Source organism: Garra rufa, chromosome 14 (assembly GCF_049309525.1).
Source record: "Garra rufa chromosome 14, GarRuf1.0, whole genome shotgun sequence".
NCBI classification, from domain to species: Eukaryota; Metazoa; Chordata; class Actinopteri; order Cypriniformes; family Cyprinidae; genus Garra; species Garra rufa.
Genome location: NC_133374.1, coordinates 34,133,395 through 34,155,419, shown reverse-complemented (window position 1 = coordinate 34,155,419; position 22,025 = coordinate 34,133,395). Strand labels below are relative to the sequence as shown.

General features: G+C 36.4%; 1 protein-coding gene and 1 long non-coding RNA gene across 2 annotated transcripts; one reads left to right on the top strand and one right to left on the bottom strand.

The window, feature by feature from the left end:
• Positions 1-82: 82 nt before the first annotated feature.
• On the bottom strand, positions 83-1,679 carry LOC141284214 (uncharacterized). Its single transcript, XR_012338377.1, has 3 exons — positions 1,578-1,679; positions 1,312-1,414; positions 83-608 (listed from the first exon to the last, which is right to left on the bottom strand). It is a non-coding gene; the product is annotated as an uncharacterized lncRNA (long non-coding RNA).
• A 9,186-nt stretch (positions 1,680-10,865) lies between these two features.
• On the top strand, positions 10,866-13,136 carry lpar6a (lysophosphatidic acid receptor 6a). Its single transcript, XM_073817932.1, has one exon. It carries the CDS (start codon positions 11,705-11,707, stop codon positions 12,821-12,823), a length of 1,119 nt encoding a protein of 372 aa, XP_073674033.1. The 5' UTR covers positions 10,866-11,704; the 3' UTR covers positions 12,824-13,136.
• The last annotated feature ends 8,889 nt before the right edge of the window (positions 13,137-22,025 follow it).

Sequence of the window (22,025 nt, the reverse complement as noted above, 5' to 3'; positions counted from 1 at the left end):
GGTGATTTGCCAATGTTTATTGATATATCAAACTTTTCCAAGACAAATATATGAAAAAAATGAAAACAAAAGAGCAGTTGATTATAAAAATGTATCTGCATAGAGGCAATCAATTAAAGTGAAACAACAACTTACAACAATGACTAATTAATAAAGCAATTAATGGGTACACAGAAACAAATATTTAACTAACAAATATGCAATAGAAAAACCCTTAAAAACATTGTATAATATTCAAAAATAAAACAAAATACATTTTTACAGAAAAAGTTATAAGATGCCAAATAATATTTTACAAACTGGGAGTTTCGAGGCTCCAGTTAAACATATATTTTCTTCCCTTTAACAAACAAATAGGCAAAAATGATTAAGAACTATATTTCAATATTTTACAATTATTACCTTTGAAAATATATCTCTTGCAATCATTGTTTACTTCTATTGTGACTTAATGCGAGACCAATTAAAATGGTTAAATAGCAAAAGAGAAATGCTGAGAGTGGAAGTTGGCAGTAAAGGACTGACAGCAGATGTGCCACAGGAGAGAGAACGATGTGGAAGGGTTGTGGAGAGCTGATGGAGAAGGACTAAGTAATCTGTGTAAAATTCTGCAAGACAGGAGAAGAAAGAGAATTTATCACATGATGAACAATAAAAACATTGACAACAACAAATGGTAGACAACAACATAACTGCAGCATGTATAACAGTCAACAGAATGTTACTGTCTGTTGGTGTGAAAAATAAACAGCTAAAATAATTCTCATTACAGTTCTTTCTCTTGGTGCGAACAGCTTTAAGTGATCTGATTTGGCCAAATTAATTGCAGATCTGATTTGTCACGTGACAAGTTGAACTAGCATTTCCAGACTCTTGCTTCTTAGATGTGTTCAATAGAAAATTATCATGGAAAGAAAGCCAGACTGACATGTAGACAGATATCACATACTGGTGGAACGGGAAGATGCTGCGCCAATTTGTAAAGGTTAATAAAGAATACAATGGACTTAAATTCAACTTTATGATACAAACACTCTGACTACTTACAATGAGAGTTGAGGCAATGGCCAATATCAGCAGTAGGAGTAAAAGTCATAGAATTTTGTATGAATATGCTTGTACAATATCATATGAATTTGCTGACTTGGTAAATTGTATGAATTATTACTACTTTGACAAGAGACTTTTCTGGGGGTTCTTCCTGATAGGGCCGTGGTGTATGTAAACCAAAGTTTAAAAAAATATCACATGCTGTGCAAAATGTAAATGCAATAAAGTTTGGTCAAGGTGATTAGACCAACACAGACGTACCATTGGAAGTATTTGCCTTAGCAGCTTTTGGTCTTCTCCATAAATGCACAAGATGGTCGAATTCAAATCCCATGACAGGCTTTCCTTTGGACTTCCTTTTCAGCTGAAACAAAGATAAATATATACATGCTAAGACAGTGTGTTAAAAATGATCTGTGACAAAAATATTTGAGAGGAAGGACTCTAAGGAAAAATATTAACAACACATAAAATAAGGATGCATTCATTAAAGCAAACTGGTTATAACTAAATGTGTTCAACATTACCTGTGAAGGGTTGAACCTTTGAAGGACTTGTTCAGCCTCATTGGCAGCTTCTTCAAGATCAGCATTGGGAGCTTCAAGTTTCAAGTTCAAGTTCAGAATTGGTCAGAATTTAATTTTGAGTTTTAAAAATTTATGATGAACCACAAAGAGAGAGAGAGCAAAACTATGTGTAAATGAATCATGGGAGAGAGAGAGAGAGAGAGAGAGAAACAGGACTTTTACAAGAGATGGCTTCGTAAGAGAGCTTTTGGATTATTGTTTTGGTTGTTGTGGAGTATGTGATCTGATGTAACTGCAAGACAGAAAAAAAATGGAATTACAATCACTTCACAAAAAGGTATTAAAAGTGTAGCAAGCATTGTGGTTACTGTGCTTTACAAATAGTATACAATAAAACACAGTTACTGTGGTAAAAACATAGTAATTGTTGTTGTTAAATTGCTTTAACTACAAATACCACAGTAAAACTACGCTTACTGAGGTAAACCCATACTAAATGTTGTGGTTATGTGCTTTAACTAGAAATACGACAATAAAACTACATTTAAAATGTGAGAAGCATGGTATATATTGTGGTTACTGAGCATCCCTTACAAAAATTACTCACATAAAAAAATACTATAGTAATTTGTAGTAAATACTATAGTTTTTGAACCATGTATTATATTGTATTACAGTATTATGTTTCTTTTTACATGTGGGTAACCATGGTAATACTACAAATTAAACCAAAATAAAAAAACATGGTTACTGTAGTAAAACCATGGTAACAACAAATTAATTTTGCTACACTAACCATAGTTTAACCATGGCATTTGTAGTAAAACTGTGGTTATACAAATAGCAATCAATACTTTCTTACTACAATAAAACATGGTCATTTTCGTAATTTGTTATGTGCTGAAACGCTGTTTTCTGACATATCAGGCTCTAACTTCAAAAATCATGCAAAACACTTCTTACACCTTAAGACATGTTTCTCTGTGTTGCAAAATAGGTTTTATTCATGCACAGACTGCAATTTTAATTTTGGACCGAGTTTCAGCTTGCATTGCCAGAACCAAGTTTGTTCTGCGCTGAAACGCTGTTTTTTGACATTTCAGGCTCTAACTTCAAAAATCATGCAAAACACTTCTAACACCTTCAGATATGTTTCTCTGTGTTGCAAAATAGGTTTTATTCATGCACAGACTGCAATTTTAAAGTGGGACCGAGATTCAGCTTGCATTACTTGAACCAAGTTTGTACTGCACTGAAACGCTGTTTTCTGACATTTCAGGCTCTAACTTCAAAAATCATGCAAAACACTTCTAACACCTTCAGATATGTTTCTCTGTGTTGCAAAATAGGTTTTATTCATGCACAGACTGCAATTTTAATTTGGGACCGAGTTTCAGCTTGCATTGCTTGAAACAAGTTTGTTCTGCACTGAAACGCTGTTTTCTGACATTTCAGGCTCTAACTTCAAAAATCATGCAAAACACTTCTAACACCTTCAGATATGTTTCTCTGTGTTGCAAAATAGGTTTTATTCATGCACAGACTGCAATTTTAAAGTGGGACCGAGATTCAGCTTGCATTACTTGAACCAAGTTTGTACTGCACTGAAACGCTGTTTTCTGACATTTCAGGCTCTAACTTCAAAAATCATGCAAAACACTTCTAACACCTTCAGATATGTTTCTCTGTGTTGCAAAATAGGTTTTATTCATGCACAGAATGCAATTTTAAAGTGGGACCGAGATTCAGCTTGCATTGCTTGAAACAAGTTTGTTCTGCACTGAAACGCTGTTTTCAGACATTTCAGGCTCTAACTTCAAAAATCATGCAAAACACTTCTAACACCTTCAGATATGTTTCTCTGTGTTGCAAAATAGGTTTTATTCATGCACAGACTGCAATTTTAAAGTGGGACCAAGATTCAGCTTGCATTGCTTGAACCAAGTTTGATCTGCACTGAAACGCCAACCTGTTAGTTTTGTTGGGAAACGCAAAGACCATTTCAGCCCGGTCTCTCGTAGAACTTTCGTGACTGAGCTGAAGGCACGTTGCCGTGCGGCTACCTCCGGAATATAGTCAGGGAAGATGTAAATCCGGTTTCCTTTATAATCCAGAGGAAACTTTTCCCGGCTCAGACAAAGGATTAAATCCTTGTCCCGATCATTGTAGATCCGTGCTATAATGGTGCGAGGTCTCTGGCCTTCAGATGGCTTGGGTAACAGTGTCCGGTGGGCACGATCAATTTTCACCGGTTTAGGGAAATTGTCTCGGCCGAAAAGCTTTGTAATCAGGCATGTTCTGAGTGCAGGTTAACCAGCATGGCGTCTAACGCATCCAAGCGGCCACTTAGAGCTGTCATCTTGTCCTCAATTAACTTCTTTAACTCATCTCCTTGGAAAGTGATTGCAGCAAGTATCGCATTCACATTACCCTGTGAAACAGAGTCACTTAAATGGGCGTCCTCCTTCATAGCTGCAACGGCTTTTGAAGATTTCTTCGATGCCATTTTCAGACACAGAATGAGTTAACGATACGACGAAAAAAGGTCCTCGAGGACCTTGTTTACCACAACGTATTCAAAACAACTAAAACAATGTAGCGTTCAGAGAGTCATTGGACATTAGAATGAGCTGATGGTACTTTAGTTGTGAAAAAATCCGAATTAAAGCGCCAACGGAGAGGAGCTCAAAAAAGACGACTACTCCATGATCTGCTCACGTGCGTCCCACAAATATCATTGTTTTAACATAATTTGCGTAGTATGTGTGTAAATGTGACTTTTAACCTGTCCGTGTTACAGTGTAGTTATACATTTAAGTAATTTTTATTAACTACATGTAAAATGTGTAACAAGGACACCTTAAAATAAAGTGCAACCAAAACATTTAGTAGTTGTCAGTATACTATTTTTGTAAGTCCATCTAAAATGAGGACTATTTATGCCTTGTAAAGCTTTTAGAAAGGAGATTTTAAGGCTCAATTAGCTTCTAAACAGAAAATGTTGATGGCGTGCAGCTAACATGAGAACCCGGCTGGGTCTTTGGCTATGTAGGCTCATATAAAGAAGGCTGCGATGAACTGTTTGCTGTAACACATTGCCCTGGTAACCACTGGTATAGCTGCTGTTGATTTGTTGCACTATGGCCCTACAGTCACTGTGAACAATGCATGACAGGCTCAGCTCCCACCTGGCATCAGTGAGCTGAGGACGACACATGGCTGCCTGACGATTTGTCCTTTGGCCATCCATGTATGATACATTTGATACATACTCAAGGAATGCAGTTTCTGAGATCAAAGTTCCAAGGCACTGTGACATCACAAAATCTCCTTTACCCTTTGTCAGACTCTGACATAACTTTTTCAAATTACAGATTTTGAAACTTTATTTTATAACAAAAGGTACTCCCTTTGGATCTGGGCCTGAAATATATACTAAAAATAATATATGAACTAATAATGTTATTTAATTATATTATAGACTTTTGCGCCTCATTTTGTTTTTCACCACTAGATGGCAGTATATAACATGTAAACACAGATCTCTTTTCACATGCATAGTAGTGTCTTCTTCAATTGACTTAAGTTGGGGAAAAGGATCTGCAGTTTCTATAAGCTGAAAAAATTCTAACAAAGTCTGGGAGGTCAGTGGGGCATAATAGATAATTCAAACTGTGTTAACTGTACCCACATTGGAATCCTTTAGAGCAATCCTTTAGATCTCTAAACACAGATCTCTTTTCACATACATAGTAGTGTCTTTTTCAATTGGGGGAAGTTGGGGAAAAGTACATGTAGTTTCTATAATGCAAAGATTCTAACAAAGTCTTTGGTGTTATCATGCAACTTAGAAAAATGTGCTGGGAGGTAAGTGGGGCATAATAGATAATACAAACTGTGTCAACTGTACCCGCAATGGAATCCTTTAGAGCATTGAAAATGAAGGTTTCAACTGTACTTGACATTACTACAACTGGCCCAAAGGTCTTGTCTTTATGAACTGTGAGAAAAACACCTTTAAGCTGTTTTGTACCTTTTTTCTACCACATCTTTTCCTTCCCTTCGCCTCTCTGTTAATGTGCTTGGACACAGAGCTCTGTGAACAGCCAGCCTCTTTTGCAATGACCTTTTGTGTCTTGCCCTCCTTGTGCAAGGTGTCAATGGTCGTCTTTTGGACAACTGTCAAATGAGCAGTCTTCCCCATGATTGTGTAGCCTACAGAACTAGACTGAGAGACCATTTAAAGGCCTTTGCAGGTGTTTTGAGTTAATTCTCGAATTATTAAAAAATACACATTATTTGAAATAATATATAAAAATATACATAAAACACAACAAAACCTTCATAATTGAAACAAAATGAAATAATCTAAATATTTAAAATAATAAAAACTGTAATCGTATCTCACTGATATTAAAATACTGCTTAGCACAAACAGTGTGGGGGCAAGATTTGTGCAAAGGTTTAATATTTAATTAATACTTTTTAATGTGCTTTCTTAGCAACACTATTGATTACGGTGGCCGAGAAGTGCAAAACACAACAACAAATCGCAACACAAAAAACAAATCTGAAAACCAAATAACAAATACAGAATCAAAATTAATAATTAGAAAACACAATATCAAATCTAAAAACAAAACGGCAAACCATTAAACACAATAACAACTCCGGAAACAAAATACCAAGTTGGAAATCACAACGACAAACAAAAAAAACAAAACGACAAATCAGAAAACACAACGACAAATCCGTCAAAACGGAAAAGGTACTCCTGTACTCCTGTAAATCAAGACAAAGCGCTCGATCGTCACGTGATTCACGAAGCCTCAAATAGTTCAAGGAAGTTCAGAGCGGAATACATTGAGTTAGAGAGACAGAACTGCGATTTTTTTGGTATTTAGTAACAATAAAATAATTTATTGACTTTATTTATAAAATAATGTATACACGTATACGTAATATACATATCTAGTTGTATAAGGGGCCGTTCACATGTCGCGCCTAAAAACGCGTGGAAAACGCTAGGCGCGCCGCTTTCTTCCTTGTCAACAAAGCGCTCAGGCGCTTGCGCTCCGGAAGCGTCTGCCGTTTCTAAGCAACCATCAGCTGCGCTCTAGCTCCAAGCTGCGGTGCGCTTGCGACATTCTGAAAAGTTGAGATGTTTTTATCTCGATGCGGCGCGGACGCGCCCGGAAAAAACGAGCGCGTCGCACCGCGTGCGCGTCGCGACCGCGTCGCGACCGCGTCGCTTCCAAAATGCGCGCGCAAGCCGCGCGTCTCCATTTGAAATAACGAACTTGCGCGCGCAAAAGACGCTTCATGTGAACGGCCCCTAAGTGTTGTTTTTAAAAGATAAAATCTGCTAATATTTGAGGATTAATGTGGTCAGCTATCCTCACCTGCCTTGTTAAAATATTTTAGGCTGAAGTTACCATGGTAAAAGTCCGCGTTTGCTATGTAAACGACATTGTGGTCTGTTACTATGGTAACTTTAGCCTCTCCATATAAATATAATTATATAAATATGATATAAATATATATGTGCGTGTGCGCGTGGGTGTTCTTACAACTTTTATGTTAGTCAAGTGCAATCACATCTTAATGTTCATTGTCGTTTTACTGATCTCTTGGTAAATGTTAAAGGTCCACTGAAGTGCCTTGAAACACGCAGCGTTATTCTATGTGGTGACGTACTTTTAACTGAAACAAAAACATATAGCCAAGCCCCGCCCACTAATTTTGAATAGCCAATAGCGTTCCATTAATATCTGCTCGGGCAAGAGCCGTTGAGCGCGGTAAAGCCGCATTTGTAAGCTTATGACAGCCACAGACTAATAAATTACCCCACAGATTTAATATGAAACTTGCTAAAACTAAATAGTGATCATAATCAAGCTGAGGCTGTGTAGTTTAATACATGCCGACCGCACATATGAGCGCATATGTTCTGCTCCGGCCGGGTTAACGCGTCTCTGTGTAGGGGGTGGGACATTACGGACTCTAGAGAGCATTTGATTGGACAGAACGTTTCATGAGAAACTGAAGTGCACAGTGATATCATCCAAATCCTTGATTCATATTGGCGGAAGTGACGAGACTGTAAGTTTTGAATGCCCATATCTTGTAAACACGAATTTTGTCTTTGTTTTGCAGCACACTAGCTTATAGATAATCTTAAGGCTAATATATTCATACTAAAAGCCAAAAAACTTTAATTTTGATTTCAGGGGGACTTTAAGTTTGTTGTCTTACAAGTATAAATATTTTAAGATTGAGTGAAAATGAATCTTGTTTAATGTTTTTAATCTTGTGCACCCCTCAATTATTAATATCTTAAATATATTATTGTGGTATATTTTAATTGAAAACAACTTAAAACATTTTTATACATTTTATCATATTTTTTATGTATGTTGACTTTTGTTATGAACTCATTTACAGCAATCAATTTAGACATTTATAATAAACTATAAGGAATGTTGTCCTTAAACAGTCTCCACTACAGTTTGCTGTGCTCCAGTCCCATAAAGCAGAGTTAATTCCCTACTGATCTGGAGAGGAGAAAAGATGAAAGATGCATCAAGTTTTGTTCAATTTACATTTATTTGTATGGAACTTTTTAGTATACACATTGTTTCTAGCAGCTAGCTTTACAGAAAATGAATGTATCTACATTACAAATAAGAGTTCTGTTAACAAGTGTATCGGTTTTAAATTATGTTAGTATGGCAGAAATTTTCTGAAATTAAGCTATACAAATCATGCAGTTAATTAACGTCATGTAATCAGAAACAATTAACAAATTAAAGCATGATGTGATCATGATGATTACAATGCAAGGAAAATGTATCAGTTTTGCATGTTTATTCAGAGTCAGCTTCATCTGAAGTCCTCTCAAGGGTTGGCGTCATCTCTTCACAGGTGCTGGTCATCTGAAGTCTTCATAGAAAAACTGGACATAGTCAGCAGGAGCAATCTATAGATTACATTAACAAAATGTGATGTAATCATACTTAGGAGCTGGCACTGTTTTACTTCAGGTGGATCTTGTTCTGAAAGCAGGATAGAGAAGGAGAATAACAGGAGAAATGGTTTAGTGATGCTTCATCACAATTCAGTCCTGTGGCATCACTGATCCTTCACACAAAAGTTCTTTAGTGGCTATAAAAATATAATAAATATAGTAATAATGTGTTTATAATGATTACTGCTATAATACAATATACACAGTATACATTTTTGGAAAAATTGGCCTACCATGATTCTGAATTGAAAACTGCTCGCCTATTTTAACATTTTCATTCTCACTTAGGTCAATCAATAAATCCAGATCTATTAAATAACTTGCTACCCGCAAAAAATCCCGTTTAAAAGCCTTAATAACACAACGATGGATAAAACGGCAGGAAGAGAATGCATAACATCCCGTAAATCTACTAATTAAGTGAGAAATAATCTATTAATAATCTGTTTTAATGCACAAGTTAAATTGATTAGCTGTGCTGATAGTATACAGTTCTGTTTTATAAATGACTTACCGTTTAAAAGTTGATCGCAGCGGTCTCTTCTGCTGCATCTCTTCTAGAACTGTACTTCCTGTATGTCTTGATTGACAGGAGTTCCGTCCAATCAGCACGCCGATCACACAAAATACCTACCTTTTCCGTTTTGACGGATTTGTCGTTGTGTTTTCTGACTTGTCGTTTTTTTTTTGTTTTGTTTGTCGTTGTGATTTCCGACTTGCTATTTTGTTTCCGGAGTTGTTATTGTGTTTTATGGTTTGCCGTTTTGTTTTTAGATTTGATATTGTGTTTTGTAATTTGTAATTTTGATTCTGGATTTTTTATTTGGTTTTCAGATTTGTTTTTTGTGTTGCGATTTGTTGTTGTGTTTTGCACTTCTCGGCCACCGTATGATTCAACTCAGAATTGATTTTGTTTGGTAAGCCTAACACAATATTGAAGACTTTTGTTTAAAACCCCTATAGAGAAAATTAATGGGAAAAATAATTACATAACTACTGTCATTGTTATGCTCTATTATTTAATCAAAGACCGGATTCCCACAATATAATATTTTGCATATTGTTGTTTCAAGTTAAGTGCAATGTGTCATAGGGTGTGGTGTATAATACAAAATCCTTTGCCAAACCCTGACAGAATGTCTCTAAACAGAAGTTTTTACTGAGGAAGCTGGTTGCACTTCATCTTTCTTAAGCATATAGTTTGCCAAAGGCACAGACCTGCAGTTTCTATATTAACTATTAATGTAATAAAATCACAGTTGACAGCTTTTTAATTCTTAAATTGTTTCTCTCATATAACTTTTGCACAGGTCTCTTGCATCTCAAATGTTTTTCGTGAAGGAAAAAGGTGCCATCAAGTGCCAGTGAGATAAATGGTAATGCTAACCAATAGCTTTCTGTTAGTTAGCCCTTCAAATCATCTCAGTGGCACTTGTTCAGCTGTTGCAGGACTCAGTGCTCAGTGCTCAGGGTGGCTCATGTGCACTCAGTTCTGCTGCTGTAAATAATATGTGACTAATGATGCTAGAGCTGCAGCAAACTGACAACTAACGGCATCACAAGAACGCACACAGTAGCAAGCCCTCCAGTGAGGTCAGGTTTTCTAAATATAGTTGTATAGGGGTTACATATGGTGGTATACCACTGAATATATAAATATATGTTTTATAGCCCTAATCACACAAATGTAGTCATATAGTCAGATTGAATGAATTACTCTTCTCAATGTTTTTTGCTCCTCTACCAGCAGGGGCTAACTGGACCATGCTAAAGGCAAATGGTGAATTGTAAAAACGCACTAATGTTCTCAAATGTATCTCCTAAGAGGAAATAAGAACTCTTTGCAAAGATACCAATATCTGTACAAGTCTGAGATTTCAATATTAACTACATTTTTACCGAAATCCTTCCAAAGCTCCACTAACTGAATTTTTCTACCCACATTTTATAGCTCCAGACTCTTAATTAAAAAAAAAAAAAAAAAAAAAAGTTGATACTTACAAGAAAAACAAATAAGAACTCCAATAGGAACTCAAAGCCCCTTGTACTTTTAAAACATAACCTCTTCATATAGTTTTCTTTTGGGTAAGGTTTAATTTTAAATAATACAATAACAAGAGCTGTTGAAAGAGACGTTTATGTTAAGTTGTTTAAAGGTCAGCTCTTGCTGTCTGGTTTTTCTGTCAGAGAGGGAGGGGTCTATCCAGGAGGTAGGAGGAGCCATGGTTAGTCAAATATGCTAGTCATGGTAACACCAGGCTGTAAAGTTCTCGACAGCGCAGCTGCCTCTCTCTCGCCCCTTCAATGCTCACAGCACAGAATGCCCCTGAGGCTACTGTTGACGGAGACAACAAGACAGAGCAGCAAGGAAGGGGGTGGGTCAGGAAACAGACCCTTGGATGAAGCAAGTCTTGCTCATATAGACTGTTACACTCAGAGAGCTGCATGCAGTCTACAGGTGCTCTACAATTACTGGACAATCTGTGGGACTGAGAACAAAGAGGCCTAATTCAAAGGATATTTCAAGACGAGTTGGAGAAGGACTTGGGAATGCTTTAATTACTATTTTGGACAAAGGTGTTTCTCTCTCTCTCTCTCTCTCTCTCTCTCTCTCTCTCAGTGGGATATACTAGGAGTGGATTCTAACAGGACTACTCCCTTTGGCTGCTTGTGGATGGTATTGCTCAAATCGAACCAGAGGAAAGGACTGTGTGAACTAAAACTTTGGAGTGAGTAGCTGCTAAGCTTGGGGCAACAATCTTGTGGGGTGCCTAGGGAAAGGACAGGAGGAAGGGGGAGGGGAAGAGGTAGTCGGGGTCTGGCTCCAGTCTCTGGGGTGAAATGCTTTTAACAAGAGACTTAGTTGAAGAATGCTACAGAGAAGTGTTTGATCGATTCAGTTTGAACTGCCAACAGAAAAAAAAAAACACATTAAAGAGATCTATGTGCCCTTGAAAGCAAGACCATCTTGCATTTGGAAGCAATCTGTCTGCTGCACATGCTTTGTTTTGCCCTGTTGAATTGTGGATTGAGGAAAATCCTCTTATTGTGTAGTCTCGCCTAACTGCCACCCCATAGTGCGCCTTTGTTTCTCATTGAGATGTACAACACCACTGTTCAGATGGAGGCTTTGACCCAGATATGGACTGGCAGTGCAAGCAACAAAAATTCCTCTCTGCAGCTATACAACATCACCCACTGCCCAAAGAATGACAACTTCAAATATCCACTCTACAGCATAGTATTTAGCATTGTCTTCATGGTGGGACTCATTACTAATGTTGCAGCCATGTACATTTTTACCTGTTCACTGAAACTGCGGAATGAGACCACCACATATATGATGAATCTTGTGGTTTCTGACTTATTATTTGTGCTCACACTCCCTTTGAGGGTCTTTTATTTTATCCAGCAGAACTGGCCATTTGGCAGCCTGCTCTGCCAGCTCTCTGTCTCACTCTTTTACACCAACATGTACGGGAGCATCCTGTTTCTAACATGCATCAGCGTAGACCGCTTCCTCGCCATCGTTCACCCATTCCGTTCAAGGGGACTCCGGACCAAGCGCAATGCCAAAATTGTGTGTGCTGCTGTTTGGGTTCTGGTGCTTTCTGGAAGTCTTCCGACAGGCTTCATGCTTAACAGTACTAACAAGCAAAAAAACAACACAATAGCCTGCTTTGAGAACTTCTCATCAAATCAGTGGAAAAGCCATCTCTCAAAGGTGGTGATCTTCATAGAGACAGTGGGGTTCCTTATCCCCTTGATACTGAATGTGGTTTGCTCCGCTATGGTGCTCCAAACTTTGAGGAGGCCGCAGACTGTTAGTCGGGGAGGGAAGCTAAACAAGAAAAAGATCTTGAGGATGATCATTGTGCATCTCTCCATCTTCTGCTTTTGTTTCATCCCCTACAACGTCAACCTGGTCTTCTACTCACTGGTGCGAACAAAAACATTGGAGGGCTGTGCAGTAGAATCAGTCGTTCGAACTATCTATCCAATCGCTCTGTGTATTGCTGTGTCCAACTGCTGTTTTGACCCTATCGTCTACTATTTCACCTCAGAGACAATACAAAACTCCATTAAAAGGAAGTCTCAAATGAACCGTTCCTTTGATGTCAAGTTCTCTGAGGCCTTACAATCGGAGACAAGCTCCTCTCTTCAGTTCAGTCTAAGATCCATAAAGAACAAGATGTTCCACAATGAGTCTAACGTATAAGGACAAGTATTGGACAAATGGATGTAACGAAACTGAATGCACAAAAAAGCACTCTACAGTGGATAAAAATGTGGCATAAAACATGTGAATACGCCCTAAATTGGTTTGTTAATATCTCTCAGGGCAGTAAATAAACTACGCCCTTTTAGAGGAATTTACCTCCCTATTAAAATCATCCTTCAAGCTTAGGGGGCACACCTGTTCTCAAAGGAATTATATCCAAACATTTGGAATACTTTACTGTGGAGTAAGAATAATACAAATATACTGTAAATCAACATGGAACTTGATTAAAATAGACCAGAACCTCTAACTATATGTGAATGTACTTACATTTCCTGAATGGTAAGTGAAAGTGAAAATAACATACTAGGATATAACCATTATTTAATTAAACCCACAAACAAAATAGAATTATACAATTTTTACAATGCCACTTGTAAACTCATTGACTGCCTGAAGTGTCATAGTATTAACAAGTTGAAAACATTTGTTGGCACTTTATATAATACTGTATATATGCACTGACATTGATAATGCACATTTTTTTTCTGTTACAAACTTTTGTTGGTAATAAAGTTGTACAGTTATAGGAAGAGGTGCTTTTTTCTATTGCAATAGATTATTAGCATTCCGTTTCCCTGTGTTATGTCCATTCAAAAAGTGCGATATAGTCTGCAATATTACAGTTGCAAAGTTTAAGTATCATCTTTAAATATTCAGCAGTTACTGTTTAAACTCTATCTGTATGCCTGAAGTTTGGAGTTAATGAGGTTGAAAAATATATTTGTATCTGCGTAATTTGTAACATGACAGCACAGAGCTAGATTTGGCAGAAATTTAACACACTCAATCCTGACCAAAATCCTCCCTTCTAAACATGCCTGTTAATGTCTGCATTAAGGTGTTGCTATATCTGTAAAGGGAGAACTATTGGCACAACTGATACGAAAAATCACCCGCACACATTGTGTTGCCATGCCATCCTGTTTAGCACGTGAAAAACTAAGAAAAGAGGGAAATGAAAAAGACCATCAGGGGAAAAAAAGTCTAAAGAGAAGTACTGACTTCACTCTAACTCACTTCAAATCCAACTGCTTGCACGTAGTCTTAGTGTTTTAGGTTCAACAGCAGTGAACATCATTGGACCACATTCTTTGTATTTTACTATGTAAGGAATAATTGACGACGGGCCGTAGAATTCTTAGAAAATAATGCACACCCGAGGTGGTGATGCGGTCACGACGCGAAGCGGAGTGGCCGTTACACCTCGGGTGTGCATTATTTTTGTAGAATTCTACGGCCCGAAGTCAATTATTCCGCTTATACTACAGTTACCACACCTCAAGACATCGATCAAATTATATATTTCAAGACATTCGTCCCGTTTTTATCCTTAAAACGCTATTGTGAGTAGGATTAATTTCTTACGCAGCTCAATCAACAGCTTCGTTGCTAGTTCCAAAACGTCATTTTAGAACTACGACGCTTGGGCTGTTAATAGCAAAATAATGCCGTTAATAATGAAGTTTAGACAGACCGACAGTCAAGCAGACAGTGAGGGAGAGTCACTATGTGTATGACTTTACCTCTCTCACGTCTGTGGCTCTCAAGGGTGACTGGCAGCATCGTCTCTACTAACAGTTAAACTTTAAGTTCATTTTCTTCAAGACCACGCTGTTGTTACCTCGCGTGTGAGAGCTGTCATGTCGTTTTTACGTTGTTAATCGTCAGAGCAGCGCTAACAACATTAGCGCGAATGCTAACGCGAGTGCAAACTGTAATGTTATGTGTGTGCGTCTGTGAGGTGAGTGAGAGAGGGCGAGAGAAATAGAGTTTGTGCTTTCCGTACATAATAAAACGTAATATATTGTGGCAAAAAACATGGAAATAATCTGTCGTTTTTATCCTGATGTTTACTGTATTTATTAGTTTGGCCAGTGTCATTGTGGGTTTTAGTTATTTTACTGTTTTGGGCTGTAAGGACCTTTGAAATAACTGAAATCGTATGGCGAAGTGATATAGACATGCACTGCGGTCTAAAGCTGCCTGAAACTACGTTCGCCGTGCGTTTCCCTGAATATAATGCACACCTCTAGAACGTTCGTCAGCCAATCAGATTCAAGCATTCAACGGCCCTGTAGTATAAGCATGTGTAATCCACAAAATTCAGAGCAGTGTTGAATTACTTTGAGTTTTTCAACTATAAATTCTTCAATATTATATTTGGTTACATTAGTATTTAAACTTAATTCATCCTCACAAAAAAGGTAGATATAGTCTGGAGTCTCTGAACCTGTAGTTGATCTACCAATTGCTAATTAAAATTGCATTTTGTATTTAAGATTATATCAGACAATTGAACATTTTGGTAAGAAAGTAGCCCATGCTACACTTTTTGAATGCATTTTAAAGTAAGTCTTTAGGTGATTACAAAAGCAAAAATCTAAATATTAAAAACATCCTCAATAAGCAGTGTGTTAGTTCCCAAATATCAAACTGAAATCCTGTTTTATTTTCACTTCCTTATGCTCCTCTTCATTTGGCACGCATGTAGGTGAAAAAAGCACATAAAAAAGCACACATTTTACATATGGTCTAATTACCATAATGTAATACATCATGGAAATACAAATAATACAAATAAAGTCTTGTTTTTTACTGAAAATAGTCAAATGAAAATAATGCCACAAAACAAGCTTAATTTTAAAATATGTTCTTGACAGCTGCTCTGAGACCCACCCATATGTATATTTGCATGGATGTGTACTGGTTTTACTTGATTTTGAATCTTTTTAATCTTCTCAGCAACTTTTCATTCTGCCAATTAGGATAGAGCTGGTGTTCTTTTGATAAATACTGGAATAGATCTCTAACTTTAAACAAGCGTTACACATCAACTTTTCCTCCCCACTGCTCAGCACTGCACAAACACAGCATCCGAAACCCAGCATGCCACCTCAAGCTCCACTTCAAAGCTTCAAAAACTTCAACACAGGCTTGTTTACTTTTTCTGCACCTTTGACTGGTTCATTTCCTGATGTTTTGAGTGGGAGGGGCACATGATACAGAAAACTAAAGAGAATCTTGACTAGATTAAGACTACAGATATTATTTAGCTGTTTAGTCAGTCTGTTGTAGTGTAAATGAATATGCCTTTTGGATTTTAAGAACAAGAATTATGATGTTTTTTTTGTCCTTTTTACCATGTTGCCTTCCTAGAACACAAGACTGCAAAGAAATTATAACAAAACAGAGGCTATGTATATTTGTGACTGACAAAATTACCTTTCAACACGTGAGCATGACATTACAAGAGATGCTGTGAAGCACAGCAATTGTCTAGAAAATTACTTAGCCATTATGTTCTCAAATCCTGGTGTTTTTATTCCCCTCTGTCTTTAAATGGGAGATTAGCATGTTTATTGACATGTACTCATGCTGAAACAGAACAGCTGAACAAGCAATGCAGGAATCTGCTAAAGTTATTGATAGAATCCTCAAGGCTGCAAGATTAGGTTTCTCTGTCACCCCTGACCCCATTTCGGCAGCACATGGGACAGGAACTGCTCTCAAAACCGACTCAGATATGGTAACCCAAAATTAAGCATGACTTTAAAACTTGTTTCCTGAGTTGAAGCGTTGTTTTTTTCTTATAAGGCTATTGCTTGTGCTGCAGAATTCTTGTGTTTCTGACACAGTCACTATTGCTAGCAGTATTCGTTGTTCAAGTTCATTAAGTAAAAAAGAAAGTTCAAGTGTATTTTTTTAGTATACATTATGAAGTAAGTATACTAACATCAATGTAATAGTAGTACACTTATATGTGTATTCTTTCAACACGTCTTGGTACTAAATTGTTCCACTTTTAGTTAATAAAAGTATGCTTTAAGTGTAACAGTAGTAAACTTTAAGTACACAACATGTTTACTTCTAACAGTACATGACAGAAGAAATAGGTTAGATTAACAGTACTCAAAAGAGTAGGCAAAAAGTGCCCAGATGACCTACTACTGTATGTGATAATGCCATGCCATAAACATGGCAAAAATAGTGTTCAGATTACATTCATACTATACAGAACTATAGCGGCCATTGACTAATTACTTATTCAAAATAAGTACCTACCCAAGAGAGTATGCTATTTCAGACACAGCGATGCATTAGGATGTATTGTGCCCCATTTTGAGTATAACAATTTATTTGGGTGCTACTTGGCATCATCCATTCATCCATCACCATAATTGTTGTTGTATTAATTTTCTATGATAAGGCTTTTTTTTTCTTTACTTTTTAGCAGCATAGTGAACTTCTTTGGTGCACTTTGGTGGAGCTTAACACACTTAAACTAGTACTAGCAAAACAATTTACAAAGCATCTAAGCATATTTTTAAATGTCATGTTATTTCACTTGAGACTAAAACACATAACATGTACATGTAACTCATGTACATGTCATGTACATGACACTAAAGAGTAATATAAGTGTGTGTATGTGTAGTATTGTTGATCCTGGTCATGCTGCTCCAAAGCCTATCTAAACTGCATCAGGACCCTTGCACGTAAACCACAGTGACTGCTTGGAGTACAGTCTTATCTTATCACGCTAACAGCTCTCCCCCTGAGGCTGGAATTGAGAATAGCCAGAGCATTCACACAAACACACATGCAAACACACACTCAGTGTGTTCAATACACAAATCTCAAGCCTCTACATTTTTGCATCTTTGTTTCATCAGTGGTGTGACTGAGAAGATCCTGATGCATGTCTATGTATTTACTGAAACCAACCAACTGCTAGATTGGTGGTTGCCAGGACATTGCTATGCAGTTGCTGAGTTCTGTCCATTGCTACGAGGTTGCTAGGGAATTATCTGTTGTTGCTTTGATGTTCTGGGTTCTTAATATGACCCCCTGCATATAACCAAAGACTGTATTTATACCAAGACAGTTCACTCATATTACTGTAAATGGGAGAAAGTGCAATGTGCAACATGGCATAATAAGTCTCACCTTAAATTACAAAGTCATCAAGTCATTGCAGCTGCCGTTAGAAGCTCCAGTTGCCACAGAAACAGTCAGTGATGAAATATGTTATTTAAACGAGTCCACCAAGCAGTTTTTGGTAGAGTACTATATACATAAATCATATTCTTTAAAAGTAAGTGCGAACTGAATGTACTTTTTTCAGACTATTATGCTAACGGCATTGAATGAAATAAACTTTAAAATTAAAATTTGCATACAATGCAACTGCCTGAACTTCAGAGTGCTTCTTGACTGGCTTAAGTAGGACTTAAGGATCTTTATTCGTAATTTCTTCAAACATTATTTACTTATAATATGGTTGAAGTGTACTGACAATTATACTGATAAATATACTGTACTGATAAATTTCTATTTATCTGCATTGTTAACTAGCTATGTAAGGTGTAGTGTGCTTATCACATGCTGATCAGAAAGCCACACAAATAAAACTATGCAGTTGTGGCTTTGCCAGTACGTGTCAAATGCTTAATATAAACTCCCATGACTAAGGGCATGGTTGCAGCTAAAAGTAAAAACCTCAGCACAGTGACGTGTCTGTATCTGTGTGGCCTGGGGATCAGCATTAGTAAATTCAGTCATGCATAGGCACAGACCTGTGTGATAAGTAGTAATTTAGGGGTCAGTTCTTGTCGTTCTTACATTCTCTTCTTTGTTATATGCTTCTCTTGTGTGAATCACAGCACAGATACACAAGTTAGCATAGCTTCAGATAGCTTAAAACAACAGATATGGCCCACAGGAAGACAGTCAAGGAAAGGAAATGAACATTATCACTTTGATATGAGAAAATTACAGCTGATTAGCTTCTTTATTGGTACATCAGAAGAATAACATTGTCTTTCTCACAATGGTTAGGCCAGAAACATATGCAATATGCAAATGTGAAAGCTTAGCTAATGTACGTACATGTACGTCTTGTTGTGCATGCTAAATGTGTATATTTGTATTTTTAGTACTCAAGGGACCAATAAAGTCAGCTTTAAATGTCACTAAGTTTATTAACATTAAACTGAACGTATTATTCAGGTAGGTAGTCTTAAATTTGCCAACAATTTAACTGTAAAAAATGTCTCTTCATATCTTTTTATTTTTTATTTTGATGTATTCATTAACATAAAAAAGCACATGTAAAGTACACAATTTTGTTTTAATTCTGTTTGGCGTGACAGAAATAAAATTAACTACAGCAGGGAGCCTTTTGGTCAGCAAAATGCATTTGACCTAAAATACTAGGTATTTGAAATACCTTCTATGGTTTGTTTGTTTGTTTGTTTGTTGTTGTTTTTCCAACACATTTAATTCACTGATGTTGGTTACATGACATGCAGGTTAACAAATAAAATTTGTTTTTATTTAATATTTATTTATGACTTAAAAGCAAATTATTTAATTATTTTAAATGATTAATTTTACATTTTATGTAATTTAATTAATAGCTTTTCATTAACTTGCAAACCCCTAGACATTCACTAAGCCCATTTTGGGAAACCCAGACCTACAGTTTAAACATGTCATGTAAAAGCAATGGAACACTGTTAGTTCCAGCCTTGGCTGTGAATGCTGCTTTACAAGCCACACTGTTAAAAAATGGTACATTGTTGTCACAGAGCCACTTGTGTGGTATTTTGACCAATACCACAGTATGTGCTCATTGTGCTCAGGGCTGAAGTCATGACAATGCACAAAGAATTCCTGAAACTGGAAGAAAGCACACATATTTTGTACATTATTAACATGTTTGTGATTACTGTCAATAAAAAAAAAAATTCACAGCATTGTTAAATGCTGATACTTTTAAACATTATCTACATCTTGGATTGCCTGAGGCTGAGTAAATTAACAGAAATGTTTCTTTTTTTGGGGGGTGGGGGTGAGCTACAGATTTCAGCCCAAAATTTACATTTTCTGTTAACTTACAGTCAGGCCATCCAAGATGTAGGTGACTTACTTTCTTTAGTAGATGATTTTAGTGGAGTAGAACAGTAAAGTAGAAGTATAAAGCATTATCAGGTTTGTTAATCACCTTACAGATGCTGATGTATATTGTGTAGCATAACAGTAAAATCAGTGTAACATTATTTTGACGTAATTACCCCTGTGAAAACAAGTACACTTTAGCATAGTTTCAGTAGTACTTATAACATAATTAATAGTTGTTAAAAATAATCAAAAAGTTTTTGTAAAGTTTAATTAAATTAAAATGTACTATAGTTTGATCATGCAATAAGACCAAAAAAGCCGTGGTTTACATTTTATAGCAACATGAAGTGGAGGGCCTAAAATCCCTTTAGCTGTTATAAATTCACTATAAACCACAGCTTCACCGGGCTTGTTGCTTTTATAAAACGGCTATTCCATATATGTAGTAAGGTTACACAAAATAAAACAGCAAATAAAGTGTAAGGAAATTAATAAAAACATTATTCTTCCGCCAAACAATGTAGTTCCTCAGAAATGGTTGTGGTTGCAACAAAATTGTTGCCAAGCAACACACAGACGTATAAAAAATGGGGAATGTTTGTAGAGTAATTTACAACAGCTTAGAACACGGCTCAACCAAACAGAATCAAGGACTGGAACTATCCGTTTTATAAATCTATATTAAATGTAATTAGTTGAGTTTAATAGCGCTTTCAGTGGTGTTTTGACCCACTTAAGTAAGAATTATTTATGGCATTTCTGTTGAAACTTTTATTTCATGTATGTAAATATATTTGCAATTATTTCTTTAATCGTTCTAATGATGCTCAGTTTTTACAGATCAAGTGAGAATGTGATGTTTTAATGTGCTGTGAAAGTAAAACACAACAATAATCTGAGGCCGTCTGCGATCTTTGCGTGTTAAGAGTTTAAATATTTACACATCTGTAAAAATGTAACATCAAATAACACACTGACATTTATACTCAAGTAACTCTCATGCGCTTTAGTATATTATTCAACACTTATTTATCACATTAAATCTAGAGAACTATATAGCCTATGAATATTTTCTTAAAGTGAAATTATAGAGGCTTCCCCTAAATCTGACAACATCTAATCAGGACATTTATTCCTTAGAACTCACAACTGCTCTTGTTATTTCCGCTCTGATAAATCAGTTGAAAAATAAGTGCAAGTAGAACTTTGTGTTTTAAGGTCTTGTTCGTACACGTCTTTGAGGAGCTTAAGACAAGGTGTCACTGCGTGAACTAACGTTACTCACTCTGTAACTGAAATAATTCCCATAAACCCTCACCCTGTAGTTACATGGAAATTTCCACTTTAAAATGACATCAACTTCACCTAGTTCAGAGCTGTTCATACCTTCTTAGATTTTGCATTTACAATTAAAATTAAAATATTATCAACTATATGCAATATCACTGGGTTATAATTTACTTACACTTCTAATCATGTCGCATGGTCTGATTACCAACGTTGTGAAACATTTACAGTTTAAGGGAAATGGCATGAGCTCTAGGGTTTCCCCAGAGGGTGGATTTATGTTCTGAACATTAATGAAGGACATAAGAGCGAGTATGGGCGGGTTAGTCAAAGTGAGGCACCTGAGAGCACATGGTGCCTTTTAGGTCTTGAGCAATCAATCATGTTTGGCAGAATGGCTTTAGGGTCTGAATCATCTCTCTTTAAGATCAATGATGGTGTTGGTAGCCAGTCAAAGTTTGTTTTTATTAATGTTGACCGTCTTTGTGGGGAATTTCTACAGTGCCTCAAGAGAATTACATGATTTTTGACATACTTTATGATGTACACTTAATAATTAAAACTGAACACTGCCCAAAGCTTTTAGGCAACACTATACCAAGGTTATAATAGTTTTGGATTTTTCATTAGTTTTAGTTTTTATTTCGTTTTGACTTTTTGTTTTCAAATTCAGTTAGTTTTAGAGTCAAGTCAAGTCACCTTTATTTATATAGCGCTTGTAACAATACAGATTGTGTCAAAGCAACTGCACAGTATTTAAACAGAACAATAGTGTGTAAGTAACGCATTATTGAAGATAATACATTTTATTTAAAGGCAGTTCATCAATGAATTCAGTGATATCATCGTCAGTTCAGTTCAAATAGTATACGATATCGCTGGAAAATGTCCCCAATGTTTTATTAGTTACAGTGTTAGTTTTATTTATTTATTTTTATTTTTTTTG